This window comes from Grus americana, chromosome 19 (genome assembly GCF_028858705.1).
Source record: "Grus americana isolate bGruAme1 chromosome 19, bGruAme1.mat, whole genome shotgun sequence".
NCBI lineage: Eukaryota > Metazoa > Chordata > Aves > Gruiformes > Gruidae > Grus > Grus americana.
Genome location: NC_072870.1, coordinates 9,279,757 through 9,300,863, shown reverse-complemented (window position 1 = coordinate 9,300,863; position 21,107 = coordinate 9,279,757). Strand labels below are relative to the sequence as shown.

Here is a 21,107-nt window from a genome sequence, read left to right as displayed (position 1 = left end):
AATAAAGTATGGACTGACACAGAACAATACTGGGATTCAGCTTCAGTTTGCGTTTCAGCCAACGGCGTGAGCCAATGCTGCAATTTGGATGTATCCAAAGGAGCTAAAAGCTCATGGCATGCAAAGCAGCACAGCTCTCATGTGGTCTCTGCAAAACTTGGGGCAAAAGGAATAGAGGAATTAATTTCATCAAGCCAAATCACCAACACCCTGCTGTTACATAAAAGCCTGTTTTCTGGGGAACGTTTCCAAAGATGGTGTCATTTGGGCTGTTTTGATTAAAGTGACATAGTCAGGATCAAGATGGGATACACTGCAGACTGAGAAACACTCCGGTTTGACAAAATCTCCCACTCCCTTTTCAATCCTCACGGTGCTTGTTTCTTCCTTCCGTTTGCCACATTTTCATATGGAAAACAAGCACGGCAGTTGCACTGCCTCGTTCTCAGATGCTAATATAAGGCTGTGATGAAAGAACTGCAGAAGGCCTCAGGGAGATGTTTAAAACCTAACTCAAACAGATAAAAAAGATGACTATTTAAGTTTGCCTGGGAAAGTTTCTACACATATTGGAAACCCCTTGAGGCAGGGACTGCCCTTCTGTTCTCAGTTTAATAGCCAGTTGTACAAATTATGATTGCACAATTACTTTCATAAGTTTTTCAATTATACGAAGAATGTATCTTATTAGGGTTTATAATTCTGAGAAATAAAACCCAAAACCCCAAACTCTTTGCATTCAAGTTGCACGACTTGCTAGTGCTCCACCAGCAATGTGGTCCCAACACTATTACAAATTTACACCACAGTCTGCAATAAACTTTTAGAACGAGCAGATACAAGCACTGCAGCACAGTGCAGTTAATACTTCCATGATTCAATACACATAGCCTCATATTGTGCTTTCATACCTTCCCTCTCAAGTCCACATTTTAGCAGTCAGCATTCTTGGGCAGTTTCTGCATGCCTTGACGGCGAGAAGCTCAAATTCCAAGCAGTCTGCAGCACTGGCATTGCCCTGCTGGAAGCTACTTACCCGCAAAGCTGTCTGCATTGCACAGTGGACCAGAAAGAGCATGGACACGGAATAAGGAGGGGAAGGAAGTGTCAAAGGCAAAACCACTGGGCATGCATAGCCTTGTGTTTTCCCTGGCTGGAGACCAGCTATGTCAAAAAAAAGCAGAGCGCAAACTCTAATCCACCATAAAAACAGTAAGTAAAACAAGCCTCTTTCTTTATCCAGTAAAGCATCTTCTGGGTCCCAACACAAAATCCAGCTGGTAACAACTCTCCCAGTGGAAAGGCAGGGGAGTAACTACCCCATTTTACAGATATCCCAACTGAGCACGAGAGCCTGAAGTCCCACAGCTGGTCCGAGAAGTTGAATGCATTTCACATCCTGACCTGTGCACAGACTGCTGTTGATGTTTACATTTTAAAACTTCTTGTTGAGGACATATACAACATTCTCCTCTTTAAAAGCCTGAGGCTTTGCGGTCCTCAAGGACCATTGTACCAGAACAGGAGGAGCCCCCACGAGGCCCAGAATGACTCACAAGTGATAGCCAGTAGGGAGCCTGTCTATTCAGAAATGGCGAAAATCAAAACTGTAGCAGTCTGCAATCAGCACTATTCATAGCACAATACTCAAATTCTATTGTCTGGCATGTAAACATCATCACAGAGGTGTGGATCAACCTGGCCCATGCAAAAACCAAGACAAAAAGGAAGGAGACAGCCTTCAACAAAAGAAGACAAGTCTGAGCTCCCCACACAGAGAATCCAAAAGGGCCTCCACAGCTGCCGTCAGCCTTGTAAGGACAGATGCCCTTGGCGCAAGGTGACACATTCTAACCTTTTCCGTGCAAACAGGACAGGGGAAAGCACTGCACACTTTCTAACAGGCAGAGCACCTCTGTCCCTTGCGATCCTGGCCTTTCTCTCAAGGCTGCTCCAAGAAGCTGAACTGGTTTAAGTTGCATACACAGAGCTCACAGTGCAATTTCCTCTCATCTCAGCTAATAAATCTTATGGTGTGTCTGCTTTTTCTGAACACAAGTTTTATAAGTTGAATAAACTTTATGGAACAGTTGATTGCCAAGACAGCCAAAACCTGGAAACTTGATGCCTGACCACAGCCAGGCACTGCAGGCTCCAGTAGACACTCTGAGAAAAGTTTAGTTTTTGCACTTCAGAAAGAGATCCTCTTACCGGCCTGCTCCCTTTGCATCAAAGGCCCCTGACTTATTGGCTCTGAAAGCTTTTAATTTAAGCTTATCCTCAAGATTCTTCCCCTTGTGATCAACAGATCAGAAGACAGGACAGAATCCTTCCACCCTCCCGAGCTCAGAGCACAGCCTACCATCCACCCCTTGCTTTTTCACTGCAAAGTGTCTTGTTAGTAGACTGGCCAAAATACGAGGGTTTGAGTAACAATTCATCAGTCTTTGGAAAGCTGTCTTACTGTTTGACAGAAGCATAAGAGAACCTTCTCTCAAGTAGGGGCTTTAGCATAGTCGGTTGGTACAGCTCAGAGTTGAACAGAGACAACAGATACTTCGCCTCCAAATCACACAACAACCCTTTGGCTATGCTGAGAAGCATGTACACGAACAAGAAGTACTAGGAAGGTAATTTATGCAGTCCTGGCCATCAGTTAGTGCAGTTTCACAGCTGGAAATGAGAAGGAGGAGGCAGTACCATGAGAAGAGACAGACCACCTGTAAGCACTCCAGAAGCCCGAATTTGGAAACCTGTCCCCTACAGCTATTTTCAAGATCACTTAAAACAAAAACGGCAGCTCACAAGTAGATCGTTTAGGCTGAGAGCCCATTTTCCAAGCAAAAACTGCAGTACCAGTTAAGGCCAGGCACTTCCAGCAGCAACTGACCTGCAATGTGAGCAAACGCACCCTTCCGCTCCCCGGGGAGGAGGTGTCAGCCCAGCACCTGCAGGTGAGGTCATGCACGTACCTTGGAAATGAGCTCATCGTGGTTGGCAAGATGAGCCCTGCAGTGAATGCAGCTGTAGGTCCTGTGGCACGAAGGCAGATATGCCTGGAAAGTCTTGGACCTTGTCATCTTCACCATTGGAGCCACTGAGCGCTGCGTGAACTCTGGGGTGGCCCAGGAGGCACTCCCGCAGGACGGGTCGCACGGGAAACACCGGAAGACACAGGTAAAGGCCGTGGTTTGGCAGGTGATGGGTGTGGGGCAGGCTCCACACGCTGGTGACCGCTTCAGAGGAAGAGATTCGGGTGGAGGGAACGAGGGACTTCACACAAACCTAAGTTGAAAAAAGAACAGAGACAGAACACTGAGCTCACAAAGGCAACAATGGTCTCCTAGCCCACAGGACGACCTAGCCTTTGATTGAGAGGGCCAGGAAGAGTCAGAGCAGCCAGGAGACAGGCGTGATGTCTGCAGATTAGATCAAGGAAGACAGTTTTATTCACAGCTCAGCCACTGACTTGCTGACTGCCCTCGCATCTTCCTGCTTCTGTTATCTCCCATCTTCCTATCGCTCCAATGCTCACAATCTCTATTCAGTCTTTCAACACCTAATGGATTTGGAAGTGACTACAGAGCCACAAAGATGCTAAAAAGATGATTTTCATCAAGCCTAGTCTCCAAAACACCTCTGGGTTTTGGACTTAACTGCACATGTTAAGGTCCAACTCTGCACCCGCCCTTGGAGAACCAGGCTCTGTTAGCTAGAGACAAAGTCGGGACCCAGTGTCAGGCCTGCCCAGTACTGTCCTGCGTGACCCCCTGATGTGACACCCTGGAAGTCTGCGGGACAGCTGGGAGCTGGACGTGGGTTTCCTCAGCCACCAGGAAAGCGCATGAGTCACCAAACCAGTTCTTCTCTCCATTCTGCCCTAGTTTCCACATGGGAAGTGGAGGATTACTTCATCACACTCTCCTCTGTAACTCCCTGCAAGCTCTGAAGGTAGAAACTGCTCTATAAACTGCACTCTAGTATTTTTTTTTTTTGACTCAGAACATCTGACAGCAGTCAAAGCAAGGAACAGCTTCCAAAGACTATTATTGATAGCAAGAGACAGTTAAAAATCCTATTCAGGATGGAAACACCTTTTTACTATCCAATGCCATCTGACAGAACCTGCAAGGCAGCTCAAGTCTGGGTCCTTTTTTGTTGGCAGAAATAATTTTTTCAGATCCCACATCTATAAGGCTCACCAGCTACAAATGTTTCTTTTGAAGATGAAAGAAGCATAAAGGATAAAGGAAGGAGCTCCCCTCCCTCCCTGATACATGGCGTGCATGCATGCTCTAGAAATTAATCATGAACTCTGGCTGCTCCTCCCATGAGGATTTTCCTTTCCATAAAACATGTGATTCTGTTCACTTTTGAGCCTGCACTTTGTGTTTCAAATACTGGAACAATACCCAACCCCTCTCCCAAAAAGCCAAACAATAACAACAACAACAACAAAAAAAGAAAGAAATAAAACCCTCACACCTGACCTGCAATGGAAATTTCTGAAGTAGACAAAACAGAAAAGTACAAGAGCTTAAGAGCTGGTCTCTAAGCTGGTATGAGTAACTTGCCTGAAGCATAGCTGATAATCTTCCAGGTTACTAAAGCCAGCACAGGTCATTACACTGCTACGCTGCTAAAATAGCTCCCAGGAGTTGGCGTGCTAAGCTGGCTCTGGTGCTGCTCAGTAAGATGTGCCTTCCTGGACAGAGTACCAGCCACACACCCAGTTCAAGGCATGCTGCAGAGAACTGATGGACAAATACAGCTCTCTGGCTTGCTAAAGGGGAAACTATCCAAACAGCAGGATGGAAATCAGAGAGTCAGTTGGGGAACTGAAGGCAGGAACCAAGAAAGTTGTTGTAGGAGGCAGTCCTGCAGAACTCGTAAGCACCTCATTTAGATGATCTCTTTTGCCCAGTGTTAGCATCAGTCAGGAGTATCTCCCTGTGACAAAACTGCCCGAGTCGTACTGAAAACAACAAAAATCAGACTGCAGGGAAGCCTCCTGTGTGATCACCATCAGACGACAATCACCAAAGTGCCATTTATGGAAACCTCTGTCTTCAATGCTTCTCCTCCAAAGTCTTCTTGTCATTGTTGACAAAGAAGATTCGAGGTATCCAAGTTGCTTTAGTGTTTCTGAAAGCATTACCCACTGAACCTACTGCAGCTGGACAATCCCCAAAAGCCAGGCAGGCTATCTGCAAGCTTTCCAGCAAACAGTTCCTACAAGCACTGTACTGGAGGGTTGTCGTAGGCTCACATGGGCATCATCTGGTGCAATCAAAGATTCATTATATTATGACCATGTGCAGTGCTCAACAGGAGGCAGACACCAGAATACTAATTTTTTTCTTTTTTCCTGAAATATTTTTCTTTTGCTCTCTAGAACGCAGATCCCTTACACTCAAATGGGAAAAAAAAAAAGTCTTACTCATCCTGCAAACTGCTGATAAAGCATATCTATCATGATCATAACAGTCAGCACTTACATAGCACTTTTCATCCTTAAAGCTCTTTGTAAACACTATCTAATCAGATTAACCTTTTCCAATTAAAGTTACAGGGAGAGCTTTGGAAGACATATACTGACACAGAAGGGCTCGCTTCCCAGCTTGTTAGGAACTAAACTTCCTCTTGTTCAGTCAAAAGGGGTCTTGCCAGGAATTTATCTGGCCAACCTGTAGCTAAGCAAACTGTCTGTGCACTATTTGCTACAAAGCTGCACCTCTGGATTTCAGCAAGATTTGTCTTCTACACTAACCGAAGAAGTAAGAATCGAAGAAGTCTTCACCTGTATCCTGCCCCAGTTCCCCATGTGCACCAGAATTCTGTCAAAATTGAGTTAGTTTTGCGTTAGACAGCATTGCTTTCCCCTCTGAGGTAAGGGGCACTTTGAGGATTGAACCTTAGATTTGCAACAGGGCAGAAACAAGATGCAAAACTAAGCAGAATCCTTCCTTACTTTCTGCTGATTAGACGTAAGTAAAAGTAACACATCCCAGCCTTCTGAACTAACCAAGTGCCAACCTTTACAGTCACAAGACAACAGAACCATCCCCAAATTCCAAGCCCCTGATTCAGCAGCTGATATGCTATATCCCAGCCGTAACAGATCTCAGAGTCTGGAATTTGTGAGCCATGTGCCTTGTCCTCCAAGTGCAAGGAAGCAGGAGACTAAGTGTGCTCTTTCTGGGGCCAAATGCGATTGGATTCCAAGGCAAAGCACCAAGCCCGGTCTGAAAGAAACAGTCTGGAGGAAAACACAAAGAAGGAATGGCAATCATTTTACCCGATTTCTGAGTAAGAAAACAGACTGTGTCTAAACCTTAGACGTCACTGATTTGTAATGAAATGGTGCAATCCCCTCTTTCTCCTTTTCTTCAGCACAGATATATAAATACACCAACCACCAGTTTTACTACTTCCCTCCCGTACTGTCACGCCAAACGTTTCTTTTCTGATCAGCTGCCAGCAACAGTAGTTCAGCACTGCAGCACAACGGCTGGAGAAAGCAGTCCACAGGCATCCTTAAAGCCAAATTGAGACATAAATAATGCTCAACCAGAATAATATAAGAGCAGTCCCTTCATTTGTTGTTTGCTGACCCCTCTGTCCAGGCCTCCTAAGCATCAATGCTCTAGAACAATGAGTAACCAGGAAACACCACAACTGCATTTATCTAACAGAGAAATGAACACACACACACAAATTATCTGCTGCATGCAGCTTTCTGCAAAAGCATTTCATGGGCATTCATTTATTTGACCTCATAACGCATTGAACGTCAGCAAAAACATTTGACCTTTTAGAATTGGACAAAAAAAAATTCAAGCGAGATGATCTGAGTACAGATTAAGATTAATTGCAATTCCTGTTCTCAGTACTGTGCTGAGAAGGCAAACCAAATTGATCTCTTTGCTTAAGGCAGGGGAGAGAATGAAGATTTGTGAGCTAAGATCTTAGAGGGAAACCTAGGTAAGAAACTGCCTGGAAAAAAGCTTCAGATAAGCTCACATATGGTAGTCATACTTCATAAAGGCACTGCCGTCATACAGCATTCAGCCTGACAGTCTGATCGCTTGTGTGTGCCATCTACCAAGAGCTCTGTCCTCATTGTGGTAAGGAGGAGGGAAAAACAATAGGAAATGCATTCTTGCACCCTATGAGCACAGCTACTAGCTTGTAAGGACCATTTCTCTCTTGAATATTATCTTGAAATGTATTTCATAAGATCCATAGCTCTCAGCAATGCAAAAATGAACCTCCTGTATTTTTTTCTGTCCTAGTAGTAAACACATTTGAATTAAAATACATTTAACAGCCAACGGTGCATTCATTCTACTGCAGAACAAAGGCACGGGGATGATGTGTCTCTGGTTTTTCAGAATGATAAGTTAAAGTTCATCAGCCTCACCGACAGTGGGCATCAGTGCAGTAATCCCATTAACTTCTAAAAGAAAGAAAAGAGGAAAAAAGAAAGATGCTTTGATTACTTTATCATCGTGCCCAATATTGATAGAGAGATGATTATCTGTCACCAGCAACATAATCCAGTATTTTTCTTTTATCATTCTTCAAGAGAAATTTATCTCTGGGATAGACACACACAAGTCGATGGAACAGAAATCTGTGCATATTAATTAGTTCATAAGAAGTCAGAAAACTGGTTTAGACAAATGGAAGGGAAAGCTTATCAACATCATTTATTGTTGTTATCAGTGAGAGAATCAGCTGAACGTACTGCCTGCACACACTGTGTATGTTAGGGCTGCCCTGCTTAATCCTGCTAGGTTTTAAGCAGATGCCACCTCCATGAAGGAAAAACCATGACACACATTTTGAGTTCAGACAGCTTTTTGGTTCAGTAGTCACCCTCCACCTGTCCAACAGCCACTTTTCACATGAAGCTGTTAGCAATTCAGGAAACGCAAAAAAGAGAAATTCTAAGTCTGTGCCAAACACTTGCAAGACAAGGCTACTGCCTGTACAAGTCCATATGCCGCAATGACAGAGAACAAAAACTATCACACACAAATCTAATTTTGCGTAAAACCCATGTGCAATGCAGCTCAGATGCAAATGTTCCTGTTCATTCTGGCAGGACAAACAACAGGTTTGTTGGGTCTGAGTGTTTGTTTAATGGATTACTTGATTTTTAAGATAAGAAATTTCAGTCAGTTAAATGCTATTGAAAGCTGCCTGTAGTACCTTTGAAAAAAGCCTATTTGGAAACCTAACCTTTCTTCTGTGGTGTCTCTTCTCATTAATATAGAAAGAGCTAGAGATGTACTTATGTTGAATGCAATGAAAGCTCAAGAGGAATCAGGTTTGGAGAGTTCTCTGTTTCTACAAGGTCACACACTGTAGCAGCCTGCGTTGCTGCGGGGTCTTAGCGTGATTCTAAGAAAATGCTTGGGGTAAGCACACTTACTTACCAGTCTCTAAGGCGATACGCTGAAATTGGAGTCTGGGTTTAATGCCTAGTTTTGCCAGTCTTCCCTATGGAATAAAAGTTAGTGTCAGAATTTCAGGTACTGAACCCTCAGAGACACCTGGCACAGCTAAGGAGCTTTCATACTGTGAGGACAGATGCAACAAAAGATCCTGGTTTGGGGCAGTTCTAGAGATCCTCACTACAGCACAGGACTGCAACACCTTTGGAAAAGGTGAAACCAGATCACCTGAAGGTAGGAGGGTAGGAAGTACGTTGTGAAAGGCCCTGAAAGAAAGGATGACCATTCAGAATTTAAACACGGAACACGAGGGAAAGCCAAGAAAGGACTTTAAATAGCATATGGGTGTACACAATGTACCTTTACTCCTTCAGTATCAAGTTTCTGAAATGCACCGATTTCAAACACTTGATGACACTGCATGCAGCTCAGCAGTACTAGCATGATAAACAAAAGTCATTACCGATAAACGAAATGTAAGTGTCCTTCTCTAATGCCTGCCCCCCTTCAGCTCATCCTCCAAACCCTTGGAGACTGGAAAATAACAAGAGAAATGGTGAAGGATGGCTGGCAGGAATCCTCTGCATTTACTTTTTCAGATACATGGACACAATTGCAATACAAATAATAGTATGGAGCAGGTTTCTCACTTAGACTGCTTTCAACTAGAAACATATTTAACTCCCTTTATTCCTCTCAGTATCTCCTAACAAACCGCTTCATTTCTGCAGGCCCTAGTTCTCTGTTCTGCACACTTCACTGCTGGGAAGCACATTATGATTCTGGGAAAAAGGAGATGATGGATGGACGGACGGACGGACGGACGGAAAGAGGCAATACTGATGGCAAGCAGTATTGCAGACAATTGCCAGGTAACCACTAGAGGGCATCACAAAGAGGTTCAGCAAGAAGCAATTAAAGGTTATCTGGCCATAGTGAATCAGGGACAGGCAGGACGCCAACCACGCTGCACCTGCCGTGCTCCACATACCATAGCCAGCCTGTCAGGAGAAACATCGGAGTTGTTACACTGCTGAATAGCTATCAATACTAAAACGGTAAAATCTGTCATTGCAATTATGTTAATCATGTTTCAAAGGTGGGGGTTTTTTTGGTGGGTTTTCTTTCCTTTTTTAAAAAAAACAGGCAATATGTCAGTCTATGGTCTATCACAACTCTTCTCATCAAAAATAGACTCAGCATCCCTACAACAACCTTCCTGGTCCCTCTGATAGAGGGGCTTTCTATGAAGATGACATAGAAGGTACATAAAAATGAGTTGAAACTTGAAACGAACAAACAGCAAATCTTTAAAACTCACTGTGGGTTGCCTGTCTAGCTTTGCCACTGTATAGACTATTAATCCATAACTTATTAAAACCAAAGTAATTTTTTAAAATCTTTTTTAAAATTGTTCTTTACATAGTTGATTTACCTTCTGTCAATTTGGAGATTAAATCAAATTTAAAAGTTTCACTTATTTTTTTAAATAGGCAACATCCACACCAGCGCATTTTCAGGTTCTCAAGTGCAACTGCGTGGTGAGAATCAAGTTTGGAGGACTCCTGCGTTCAAAGCAAAACCTCTCTTGTATTGAATTACAGCGCACAACTGACTGGAAAGTGAAGGAACAGGTTAAATTAACTCAGTGAAGATGGTGCAGAGATGCTTCTCTCCTGGCTGCAGACTCCAGAGACCGGATGGCCACGAGAACTTTCTGACTTTATTTACAGATCTAATGCTGGACTCGGACCATTCAGCATCAGAACTGCTAACCCATCTCTCCCCACAATTCAGAGTAACGCACACCGTTCAAAACAATCCACTCGGATACACCACAGACACGACTGGGAAGCAGTGAAGGGAAATAATTCTGGAAATTTTCATCAAACTCTTCCCTTTACAATTTCATCTCAAAAGGCACAGGACAGCTAGGACAGACATTATCTCACAGGGCTGCCTTCAAAATTTGTTACCTTTTCTGGCCTGTCTCAGAAACCACATGAACATGGCCTGCAAGATTCAGCCCCTATGGAGGAATGACTGACACCTCTGGCTGAATTCTCTTCCCACTCTCCTACAAGTTGCCTGGCAGCAGTATCTTTGCAACGCAGACGAGCCTGCACTGCTGATAACAAGAAGCATGGCAAGCTTTATAGCTGCAAGCTGCCCACCTTTGCTTTGCAGGTACGCTCTGTCACAACCAAATTCAATGACCAGTTTCAATAGATGCCAGCATGCATTACCAAGCTGCGGGAGGAAACATGCACACAGAAAAGCATCACGGTTGGCCAGGACAAATTTCAAACAAGCCAGTGCTTACTTTTGCTCCTACCAGCAAATCCCACTTATGCCACAAATAAACAAAAACTGCAAGCTGAACTAATTTAAAATACAAATGTCTCCATTTCCTCCTTTACATTTTGCAAAAACTCATGCCAGCATCCCCCACAACGGGATAACAGTCCTTCATCTGAATCAGCCAAGTAGATATGATGCACTAGAGTGAGCTAACAGCAATGGCTCAAACACACTAAGACGCAGCTCTTCAATTCATACCCATCCTTCTGCTGAAGAAAGCTACGCGTTCAATGTGATGGTCACATTTGGAGCCATAGATCATGACATCATACTTTGCCAATATTACGCATATACAGTGTTCTACAAAATGAAAGAAGACCTTTGCCTCGCTATTCTAGTACCAACCTGAACTAAAGACATCAAGAAAAAGCTTTTCCCATCCAACTGACCAATTACTGACAAAATGGAAACACTCTTTATCTTCCCAACTTCTCTTCCTCATTTGTTTTAATTGGAGAACAGCCTGGCTATCCAAATCATCTCATTACATTTTTTTGCGTTCCTTGCATTGCTCTATTATCTTCCTTTTTGGCAAATGTAGGTATGACTAGGATTCAATTAATTGGGTCTGCTGGATAGATCATCTGTTTCCCTGATAAAGGCTGGGTACTGACAGGGAACACGGTGAGAACATTTATCTATTCCAACTATCCTTCCAATATCCTCACGGTCATTTGTAGTTGAAAGAAGGATCTGCCATAGCTGCCTGCCATGACTTACTATTTGCAAGGTCCCCTCGTCAAGTCCTGCAAGTTTTCGTCTGCTCACGAAACGCATCTGCTCAGAGGGTTCTTCCCAGGAACATCTTTTAACTAGCCCTGCACTGCCCAAAAGCACATCGGTCACAGGAGAGACAGTGACTTTATTTTCCACTCTGGCACATCTGTCTCTTTTTCTGAGTAAAGCTAAGGATAAGATGTTAAATTCTGACTGATCTCTGCCAGTAACATTTTTATGCAACAGTTACTATATTAATGAAGTACATACTTTCCGTGGCAGCTCAGTCATCATCCTTCCAGCTTTCATTTAGCAACCCATATGTCAAGGGGGCAAAGTCAGGTGAAGATTTATAGCTTGAATCTTCACATGACAGATACCTTATAACTGAATCTAGTTTAAGACGGTCAAGTCAGCTGTTACCTTGCCAGTTTCTGTCATTAGTTCCTCCTGGATATCCTCACTAGCCTGCGTGCTACTGCCAAGGTACGTGAACTGACTCACCTCTTACAGTTCTGTGCCTACTGACGCATGCTTGAGCTGGGAGTTCCTGGGATTCTCATTAAGATTTCTTTTTCCCCCCACAGTTAATTATTAACTCCATCTTTTTTTATGATGCCGGACAATCTGTTTTTAATAACATCTTGCTTGAGCCACCCTTTAGTAATATTTCATCAGTGAAATTTCAATCTTCCAGAGTTCTATGGCTGAGCTAGGTCATACCACGCTACATTTTTGTCCTCAGAATGAAGTCACTGCCAACGTGAAACAGGAGAAGTGAGAGCGCAGCTTTGACACCACTCTGCCTTCCCTCTGAGTGGATCAAAAAGTTCTCTCAAGGGCAAACTCAAAGCATCCTCAGCTTTTGAACAGGCTTTGCTCGACCTCAGGAGTTTAGTTCTGTACAAGTCACAACAGCAGTAAAAAAAGAGAGTAAAAAAGCTGAATACTTCTGTGAGTCAGCAAAACATCCCACCTTTTAACATGCTATACCAACACTTGAACAGGTGTAAAAGAAATTATCTCTACTTGGATGTGTAAGCCTGCGCAAAGAGAGCGGAAGGCAGCTCTTACGGGTTGCATTCCCATAACTTCCAATGACTCACATTGCCTGGCACTACCATTTGTTAAAGCAAGAGTGAAGCAGGGATAATAGCTATTTACTAAAAACAGAGGAGTGTGATTAGCTTTAATTAGCATTGTCAAGTGACTTGAGATTGTCAGGTACAAGATGCGGGAGAACTAAGTCTCATTAATTATGTTATTTCCTGCAGCCTTAAGTGGCTTGGCCAGTCCAGTGACGCTTCCGGAGATGAAGCTGCTCCCTACGTCCAACACATCCCGCATCAGCGGGTGAAAGCACTCTCAGACAGACCTGGCAGACCTGGCTTCTGAGCAGAGGGTCACGAACCAGAAGGCAGGAACAATCAGCTTATGTACTGCAAGACAACTACCTGCCCTGCCAATCGAGGAACAAAGAAAAATAACACATGGCAGAAAACAGACCCAGAGAGAGAACTGATTGCTAAACTTTGTGTAGGATGAAGAGCAGGGAGCGTGATTCAGGCCCAGGACCCGGCACTCCTAAGCAGCAGCCCACCCAGAAAACTGTATTTTCTGAAGACAAACTATAAAATGCCTTTGTTTTGGGGAAAAAGAGATCCAGATCCTCAATCAGCATCACACCACCAACAGACATGCTGATTTACCAGCTAAAGATCTCTTCTGAAGAACTGAAAAATCCTTGAGTCAAAATAATCCACCTCTTCTATGGACTCACCTTGCCTTCTGGAAGGAAACCTATCCGTAGCCTTTAGTTACTGTGATTAGATCTAGAAGACAAGACCTCCGAATTAACAAGCACAGAAAAGAGGGAACATCCCAAAGGGCCAACTTACAGGTCTCTGTCAAGGAGGGGGAAAAAAAGGAAGCTGTGTATTTTGCTATAGTTTCAAAGCGATAAATACACTCTGCTACGCCACTCTGCCTTGAGCATCACTGATCAGCTTCAAAGCAGCTAAGAGAACCGAACTCTCAATTTCTCCATTCAAGATCCCTCTTGAAGCCCGCTGCTCTAGCACTTCAGAGTTGACCTCTAATGAAGACTCTGCTTAAGTTCAAGCAAACAAAGGTTTGCCAGTTAATGACAGAAGCCAAATGAAAGCCTAGCTTTACTGGTGTTTCTTCAAGAGGCTTCCATGCACATGGTCAAAGGCAAGGCCATGATGCAAGAACAACAAATAAATGCTTTTTACTCCTCTGCAATCCTCACAATGCTTGTGTAGTACCATGCTAGATCAAGGAGCTCCCGCTTTCTAAACTGCTAGCCAGGACCTACACCAGAGTGACCAGTTCCTTAATTAAATTCTCTCTCAGCAACAGGTATTCAATCCATGAGTCAAGGAGCCTTTGAGGGAATGTGGATTTACAGGTAGTGATGTCGTCTTCCTCAATACAACCTTGACTCAACTACCCACACCAAACAGCAAAGAAAGGAAATCACTTATTCAAAATCTGTGGATCCAGAGGATGCAAGGGAGCTCAATGACCAAATACAATTTTGCCAGTTATTCTGATCCTGGCACCATGAAAGACAGATCTGCAAAGAAAGTTTATAAAAAAGGAAAAAAAAAAAGTGGCACTTGACATCTTCATCAGATGAAAGCAATGTCTCTGCCCTCCCTACAGCATTTTCAACTTCAGCTTCAAAGTACAAGGCTCACTTTTAAATGGTCTTTCAGCAGGAAACAAGAATTAGGGATCCAGTGAGAAAAGGAGAACATCCTAATTCTCTATTTAAGCACCACCGTTACACAGCAGACAATGTTTACAAGAAACCAGAGGTGTGGATCCCAACACGACGAGATCTTAAAATCAATAGGAGTGCTCTGCAAGAACGAAGTCACAAAATACATCCTCTCCAGGCAGAATCCTCTCATGGATTGTAAGTAGAGCTCTCTCAATATCTGCTTGTTTGCAACCACCTAACTCAGCAAAGGCCTCTCTGTGCTACCCAGCATAAGCTTTAAGTAACTGTAAACACATTAGCAGAAAATCCTTATCTGGAGCATGTAGTAGGCCCCGAGGAAGGCAACATCAGGAAGACGGGTGTACTGTCCCACCCCTTGCTTAATTGCTGTCTGCAAGCTAAGAACACTGGTTTGGTGTGCCTTCCTCTTTCTGTCTTTTAAGACAGAAGCCAGAAAGAAGCAGGGACAGATTCACTCCAGTAAATTGTGTGGGGAAAGGGGCAGAGGATTTGACTTATTTTTCTATATCATTAAAATCACATTTTAAACTGGAGCATTTCAAGTTCTTTTGACTTAAAAAACGAGCATTATAATCTGAAGCTATGGACCCATAGCTTGCCCCATGGCTACTTCATCTCAAGCTTTTCTGGATCAAACCCAGAAGTTTCTGTGGAGAAGCACAAGACAAAGGACCCTTGACATTTCACCTTCTGACCCTGGACCTCAGCATAGGGCTCTGCACAAGAGGAAACTGCTACACCGGTAACCAGGGGCTAGAGCACCAACACAGAGCAGCTGAGCTGCCTCTGCTCCCTGGTTGTGTGTGGGGGGGCAGGTTTCAATGCGCCATGTGCAGACTGTGTCTGCCTTTAATGCCAAGCAGGACCCAGGGCTGAGGATGCCCTCTCCACAGGGTGATCCAGGTGCCCTGCAATCTCTCTTTTGCCACACCAGGCACGATGTCACTTCTGTAGCACAGAGCCACAGCCTGCAGCTGGGAAAGGCCTGGTCTCCAGGGGCTCCAGCAGCAGTGTTGGTAAATAGAGGGGCGGCAGGGCACTGCTCCCTGGTCAGCAGCCAGCCTTCCCGGCCGCGCTGGCAGCGGCTCAGGAGGTGCCCGCAGAACCCGGGTGAAGATGCAGTACCTCTCCCTGGAGTCACAAGCCTAAGCCTCACGCACGTCTTCGCGCCAGGCACGGACCTCACCTGGGGTTTCAGGGTTTTATTACGCGTTGACTTGCTACAGCGAGACGGTTAGCGAGGAAGGACCATCCCCTGCTCCTCCTCCTCCCGCGGTTACCTGGCACCGCCGGCCAGCCCCTGCCCCGCTCCCGCAGGTCCCTCCTGTTGATCTCTTCCCTCGTTGGAAGCGCCCGGGGAAAGGCAAACCCCTCTCGCCTCGCCTGCGTGCTGCCCCTTGGACACTCTCCCGGGCTCGGACCTGTTGCCCTCCCCGCCTCCAGCCCCTCGCCCGGCCCTCACAGACAAAGGCCGCCGCTCGCAGAGCCCGGCTCGCCCGCTGCCACCCCGGGGGCGCCGCAGGCCCCCGGCCCCCTCCCTGGAGACGGCAGGGGTCCCATGAGACGAGGTCGCCTCACGGAGGAGGCCGCGCCGCGGGACAGGCAGCCCTCAGGAAGCGCCCCCCCCCCCCCCGCTCCCCGGCCCCGCGCAGCCGCCCCTACTGCCCCACCGCGGGGGGTGGGGGGAAACGACGCGGCTGTGGCGCAGCTCCGCGCAGCGGCCCGGTCCCGGCCCTGCCGCCCCCGCCCCGGGCCGCGCCGCAGCGCCCCGCCGCCCGGCCCTCGCCCCCCGCCGCACTCACTCGCCGCGGCGCGGCCGCCTCGAGCGCGTCCCCAGCGCAGACGGAGCGCGGCGGCCGACGCGCACAGGCAGCCCCGCAGCGCCCTCCCCCTCTCGCCGGCTCCCTCCCCTTATAGCCGCTCCTGCGAGCCTGCTGGCCCTGAGCGGCACCGCCGCGCACCAATCGCCGCCCGCTGGCACATAGCAACACCCCGGCGGTTGGCTAGAACCAGCCGCAGCCCATTTTTTTCGAAACCAATCAGAAGGCGAGACCAGCAGGGCCGCTCCCGCCCCCGGAGGCGCGGACACATACATACAGACGCACGCATCGGAGCCCCCCCCCCCCCCGCCCAGACAGCAGCTGGGGCGGCCGCAGCCAATGGGAGCGGCCTGGCGCTGTCGGCGTGGAGCGCGGGGGGGGAATAACAAACAGATGCGCTTCCTCTTAAAGGCGCAGGCACCGCTCCCGCGGGTGGGGGCACCACGGCGGGGGGGCCACCGGCGCTCCCCCACGGAGCAGGCCGCAGGGACGGCCCCAGGCAGTAGCAGCCGCCGCCGGTGGATGCTCTGTACACGCGTGCCAAAGCTGCACCCGCCTGCACGGGGAGCACTGCACCAAGCCTGCCGCATCGCGCCGGCCCGCCGCCCTGGGGAAAGCGCGGCCGAAACCCCCGAGGGGCAAAACTGGAGTAAGGGGCCGGTTTGGGTTACTCAGCGATAAACCCTCAAACGGCCCGGTGCGGGGAAGTCAGACTCTCGTCCCCCCACTACACCGGGGGCACCCAGCCCCGGCGAGCGCTAGAAAATCCTGGGCAAAGCCGGGGGTAACGGCAGTCACTTTCCAATAGACTGCGCTTCATTAAACGCCAAGGCAATTAGTGCGCAGTGAGTAAACATCAGGTAATTACCGCTCCCCGCTTTCCACGGAGGTCCTTTCCCCCCTCCCCGAGGCCGAAGCCCACGGGTGTTTGTCGTGTCCCCGCGGGGTTTGGCTCCGCAGACAGCTGGCTAACGAACTTCCCCCACCATTAACGCCCCTTCTGAAACACGCCATAGCACGGCGAGGGTACGTATCTCCCCTGGAAGGCTCCATTAGCTTCGTCCCACTGCTTACCGCGATTTTTTTCAGTGGTGGTCACAGCAACCTCGCACCCAAGTACCTGCAGGCGCGCTCGGCACAGACCTGGTACGTACACATACGTACGTGAACGTACATGTACATACGTGCATGTGCCAGCACACATGCATAGAGCTAAGCCAGAAAATAGCGCAAGGGCAAAATGAAACGCAGTCACCTCAAAGCACTGTAATTGAGACAAACAGCTCCAAACAAGCTCATTTGGAGGCTTCTTACTGCAGGTTTTTTAGTTTCAGCTCATGACACGCCACCGAGCGCTGCTAACGGTAACGCATCACTCTATATACAGTTTTAAAAGTGGTTTCTATCTATACTTTTCTCACACTAAGGGATAAAAGTTATTTATCTTATTAGCTGACGTGTTTGCTTTACAAGTTTATTCTTGTTCTAACATTCTACTGCTTTAGCAAATTCTTAAGAATATTTTAAGCAATTCTCTGGTAAGTGGTAATTACTGGTAACTGCAAGGGCAACATTCTGTTCCACGTTAAATATATGGACTCTAATACACACTAAGTAGGGGGCGATACAAGGTAATACTCCTCTCAGTTCTGATACTCTAATTTTTTTTTAACTATATATGGGCATAGAAATAACCTTCTACCTTGTCATATAAAATAACATGGGTTTTTTCCCCACACAAGCAAAATGCACTCCCTCCTCTGATGGCCAGCTAGCTAGGGGATTCCATAGACCAGATTTAAAAATGCAAAATTACTTCCCCCCCCCAAGATAGTAGTACTACCAAATACAATTTAAATATGCTATTAACGAAGATTCAAGCACCATGGTAGTTGAAGATTCAAGCACCATGGTAGTTACTAGTTACTAAACACACTCAAATGAAGAAGGAAATTGCCATGTTATCTTTAGACAGCTACAAGAGCAACAGGAGCCTACTTTGCAGGCTTACTTTAAGCTTCTTCTTTTCTTAGATAACCTCCTTCCTCTTCAAGCCCCGCAGCAAGAGCTAACACATCAGGTTTTTAGTCCATCTTACCAGGGCTAAATGAAGCCATGTTTAAAGGATCTAGACAAGGTTATGTGCAGGAAGTGGTGAAACTGTTTGCCTGAACTTTAAATCACCGAAACTTCTGAAAACAAACCACAAGTTCCCAGAGTTGAAACCATCAGCAAAATAAATTTACACATCATCAAGAGGCTGCTGCACAACAGTGAATTTTTTTTTTCACCCAAAAGCCAGTTGTGCAGCAGAATTTTCAGTTTGCTAATAAAAATGCATTATTTACAATGAGAACATCCAGATTCTTTATATATATATATACACACACACACACACACAAAGCTCTCTGTTGTAATAAGCTTGCTTTAGGATGGTGGTTAATTTGAATTACATTGATCTAAGTTTAGCATCATCATCAAAATTTAGGGGTTCACACAGCTTTGAAGCCATAGAAAAATAAGACCATAAAAAAGGGCCAAAATTTCTTCTTTCAACTATATGCTAATCCTTAAGACTTAGGAAAACTGGAAGCTTTAAGGGTAACAGTTGATTCTGTGTTAGAGTTAGTTGCAAGCTTTGGGAGCACAGCTTAATCAGCATCATGAATACTTTTACTGAGATAATCTTTTGAGAAATTTATTTGTTTAATAAAAATCTGCATTTTGCATCTAACCTATTTGACAGCTTAGCTTTCAACTGAACAGCTAAGCAGGATTTTTAATTTCTTTACTTGCAAACATTGTGGGGTTTGTTGGGGTTTTTTTGAGCCTGAACAGCACAGCTAGCATTTCCCTGCTCAGCGTCTCACATCAGTTTCAACTTTTATTATAATTTAGACTAGAAAAGCCTAACTGATAGAGCATCACTGACTGGGGCTAACTTTTGCTACTCCACTACCATGGCAATATTGAGAGGAAGAAAAGTATCACAGAATCACTCATTGAGATGCTGCCTCAATGTTTTTAGTGCTGCATTAGAATTAAGTCCTCAAAATCTGATAAAAATCTGCTTCTTAGCACTCCCAGGTTTTATTTGTAGCTGGTGTTACTGGCCTTGTAATCAAGATACCTTGCCTAATATTGCCTTTCTGCTTTATTTGTAAAGGAGTACTTCAAACTTTTTCAGAGACATCAGGAAACAACATCTTTAAGAACTTCAGATCAAAGAAAGGTGCTTTCATCTATGAACAGCAGTAGGGTTTTCCCCCCCTACTTCCAGCATCACTATTTTTGGTCTAACAACAAAACAGCAAGTGTTCCCTGGTGCTTCATCTTATCCCCCAAAATCATCAAGATAATCTGACAGCTAAGCTGTACAACCCTCACTACCACAGCGTGCTGATCACTCCCCTTACTTCCAAAAGCAATATTCTGCATCTTACAATAACAAACCAGACCATCCGTAAATCCACTGTCTGGCTTAACTAGCCCCAGAACAGTGGCAAAACTCAGAATCTGTAACTGAACTAGCATCTACTTTTAATCCAGCTCTGCATTGCAGTTTCCCCATCAGCTCCCACTACTGGGAAGAGCTGTGGCAGGAGGGAAAGTGCCCTACAGAAAATCAGCAGAAATGAGCGGGGCTGTGGTGGCCTCCTGCGGCAAGAGGAGGGAGGACAGGCAGGGACCGGCCCGGCTCACATTCTGTTTTTGTTAAGGTTCTGTGGCTTTAGCTCTGTACGCACTTTCAGCAGGGCATTTTGCACATCCAGGAAGACAATCCGTTCTCCATGCATGCAGAAAATTCCAGGGACAAACCAAGATCTCCGAGATTTCTACCAACACCACCGGAGATCTCACTCACCAATGTAGAAAAATATCCTGGAAAAAAAAAAAAAGCTGCACCTCAAGTCTTCTTCCTTGGATAAACAGTGTGAAGTTCTTCTGAATATTCTGTTTGGGTACCAAGTCTTAGTACTGCAGATTTATGACAGGTTACACAATGTATTCATACACAAATACTTTCCATGTTAAAAGACACATGAATACTCATTAACACTTCCCCATTCCCTATTCAGGTTTACTATCCATTTAGAATGTGTAGCAAGAAATAAAGTACTGCCCAGAGCAATCTGGGAAATCCTCTCATCAGCCTGCCAAAATCTTTTAAAAGTTACTAAATACTGTTACATACAAAAACCCCCACTTCACCTCTCTTACCTAATATGAAGCCTCAAGGCTTTAAAATTACACTTGACCTTAAAACCTAGTATTTAATGTAATTTAATGGAAATCCTGTAGGAAAGCTGGAAATTTACCTCTAGGACTAGAGGAAACGTTAACCTGCTTATCGTGAGGAAAAAGTGCCATATTTATAGCAAACTATCACCCAAGGCAGGACAACACAACACTGTACAGAAAGTTGCTACAGGTAGAATACCTGTTAAAACATATTCAAAACACTGCTAGTTTGCTGTCCTCACTTCAGAAGCAGATACCTGTCAACTGTCAAAGTCTTTTTATGCTAACTCATTGATCACAATCTTTTGCACAAGTCTTCCACAAAAGTGAGCAGGTAGAAGACTCACTGTGTGAGAGAGATAATTAGAACAAAGGTGTCCTTAAGATATTACAGAAAAAAAAATTCAGGATAATTTACGGGTCACAGTAAAGTCATTTTTTACATTAAGTCTGAATTATCAGATATTTACCATTTCCACAGTGTCCAAATAGAAAACTCTGATTATTAACCAAGTGGAAAAAAGCGTATCAAGCCCTTTTACAATGAAGGCTCTCATTTCAGTCTCAGGCCAGCCCCCTTGCTACTATATCTTACACGCACAGATAACCGAACATTTTCATTTCCCCCATTCAATTCAGATACGATATACATACATAGACAGGATATGGTATCCTCCACATCTGTCAACTGCTACATTCTGTAATTAAACTGATGAACCTGATTATAGGTCAGAG

At 45.4% G+C, this 21,107-nt stretch overlaps 1 protein-coding gene across 4 annotated transcripts in view; it reads right to left on the bottom strand.

Moving 5' to 3' along the window:
* Nucleotides 1–17,257, bottom strand: part of YPEL2 (yippee like 2) — a 39,951-nt gene extending 22,694 nt beyond the window's left edge. The window contains exons 1-3 of one of the 4 annotated variants that reach the window (XM_054847398.1): nucleotides 16,113–16,195; nucleotides 8,445–8,508; nucleotides 2,973–3,285 (exon numbers count right to left, since the gene is read on the bottom strand). In XM_054847398.1, coding sequence (XP_054703373.1) covers nucleotides 2,973–3,089 — 117 coding nt within the window. In that variant the 5' untranslated portion in view covers nucleotides 3,090–3,285; nucleotides 8,445–8,508; nucleotides 16,113–16,195. Of the gene's footprint in view, nucleotides 1–2,972; nucleotides 3,286–8,444; nucleotides 8,509–15,496; nucleotides 15,617–16,112; nucleotides 16,219–17,204 lie in introns of those variants that run through there. The other 3 variants (XM_054847399.1, XM_054847397.1, XM_054847401.1) reach the window with 3 other exon arrangements.
* Nucleotides 17,258–21,107: the final 3,850 nt, after the last annotated feature.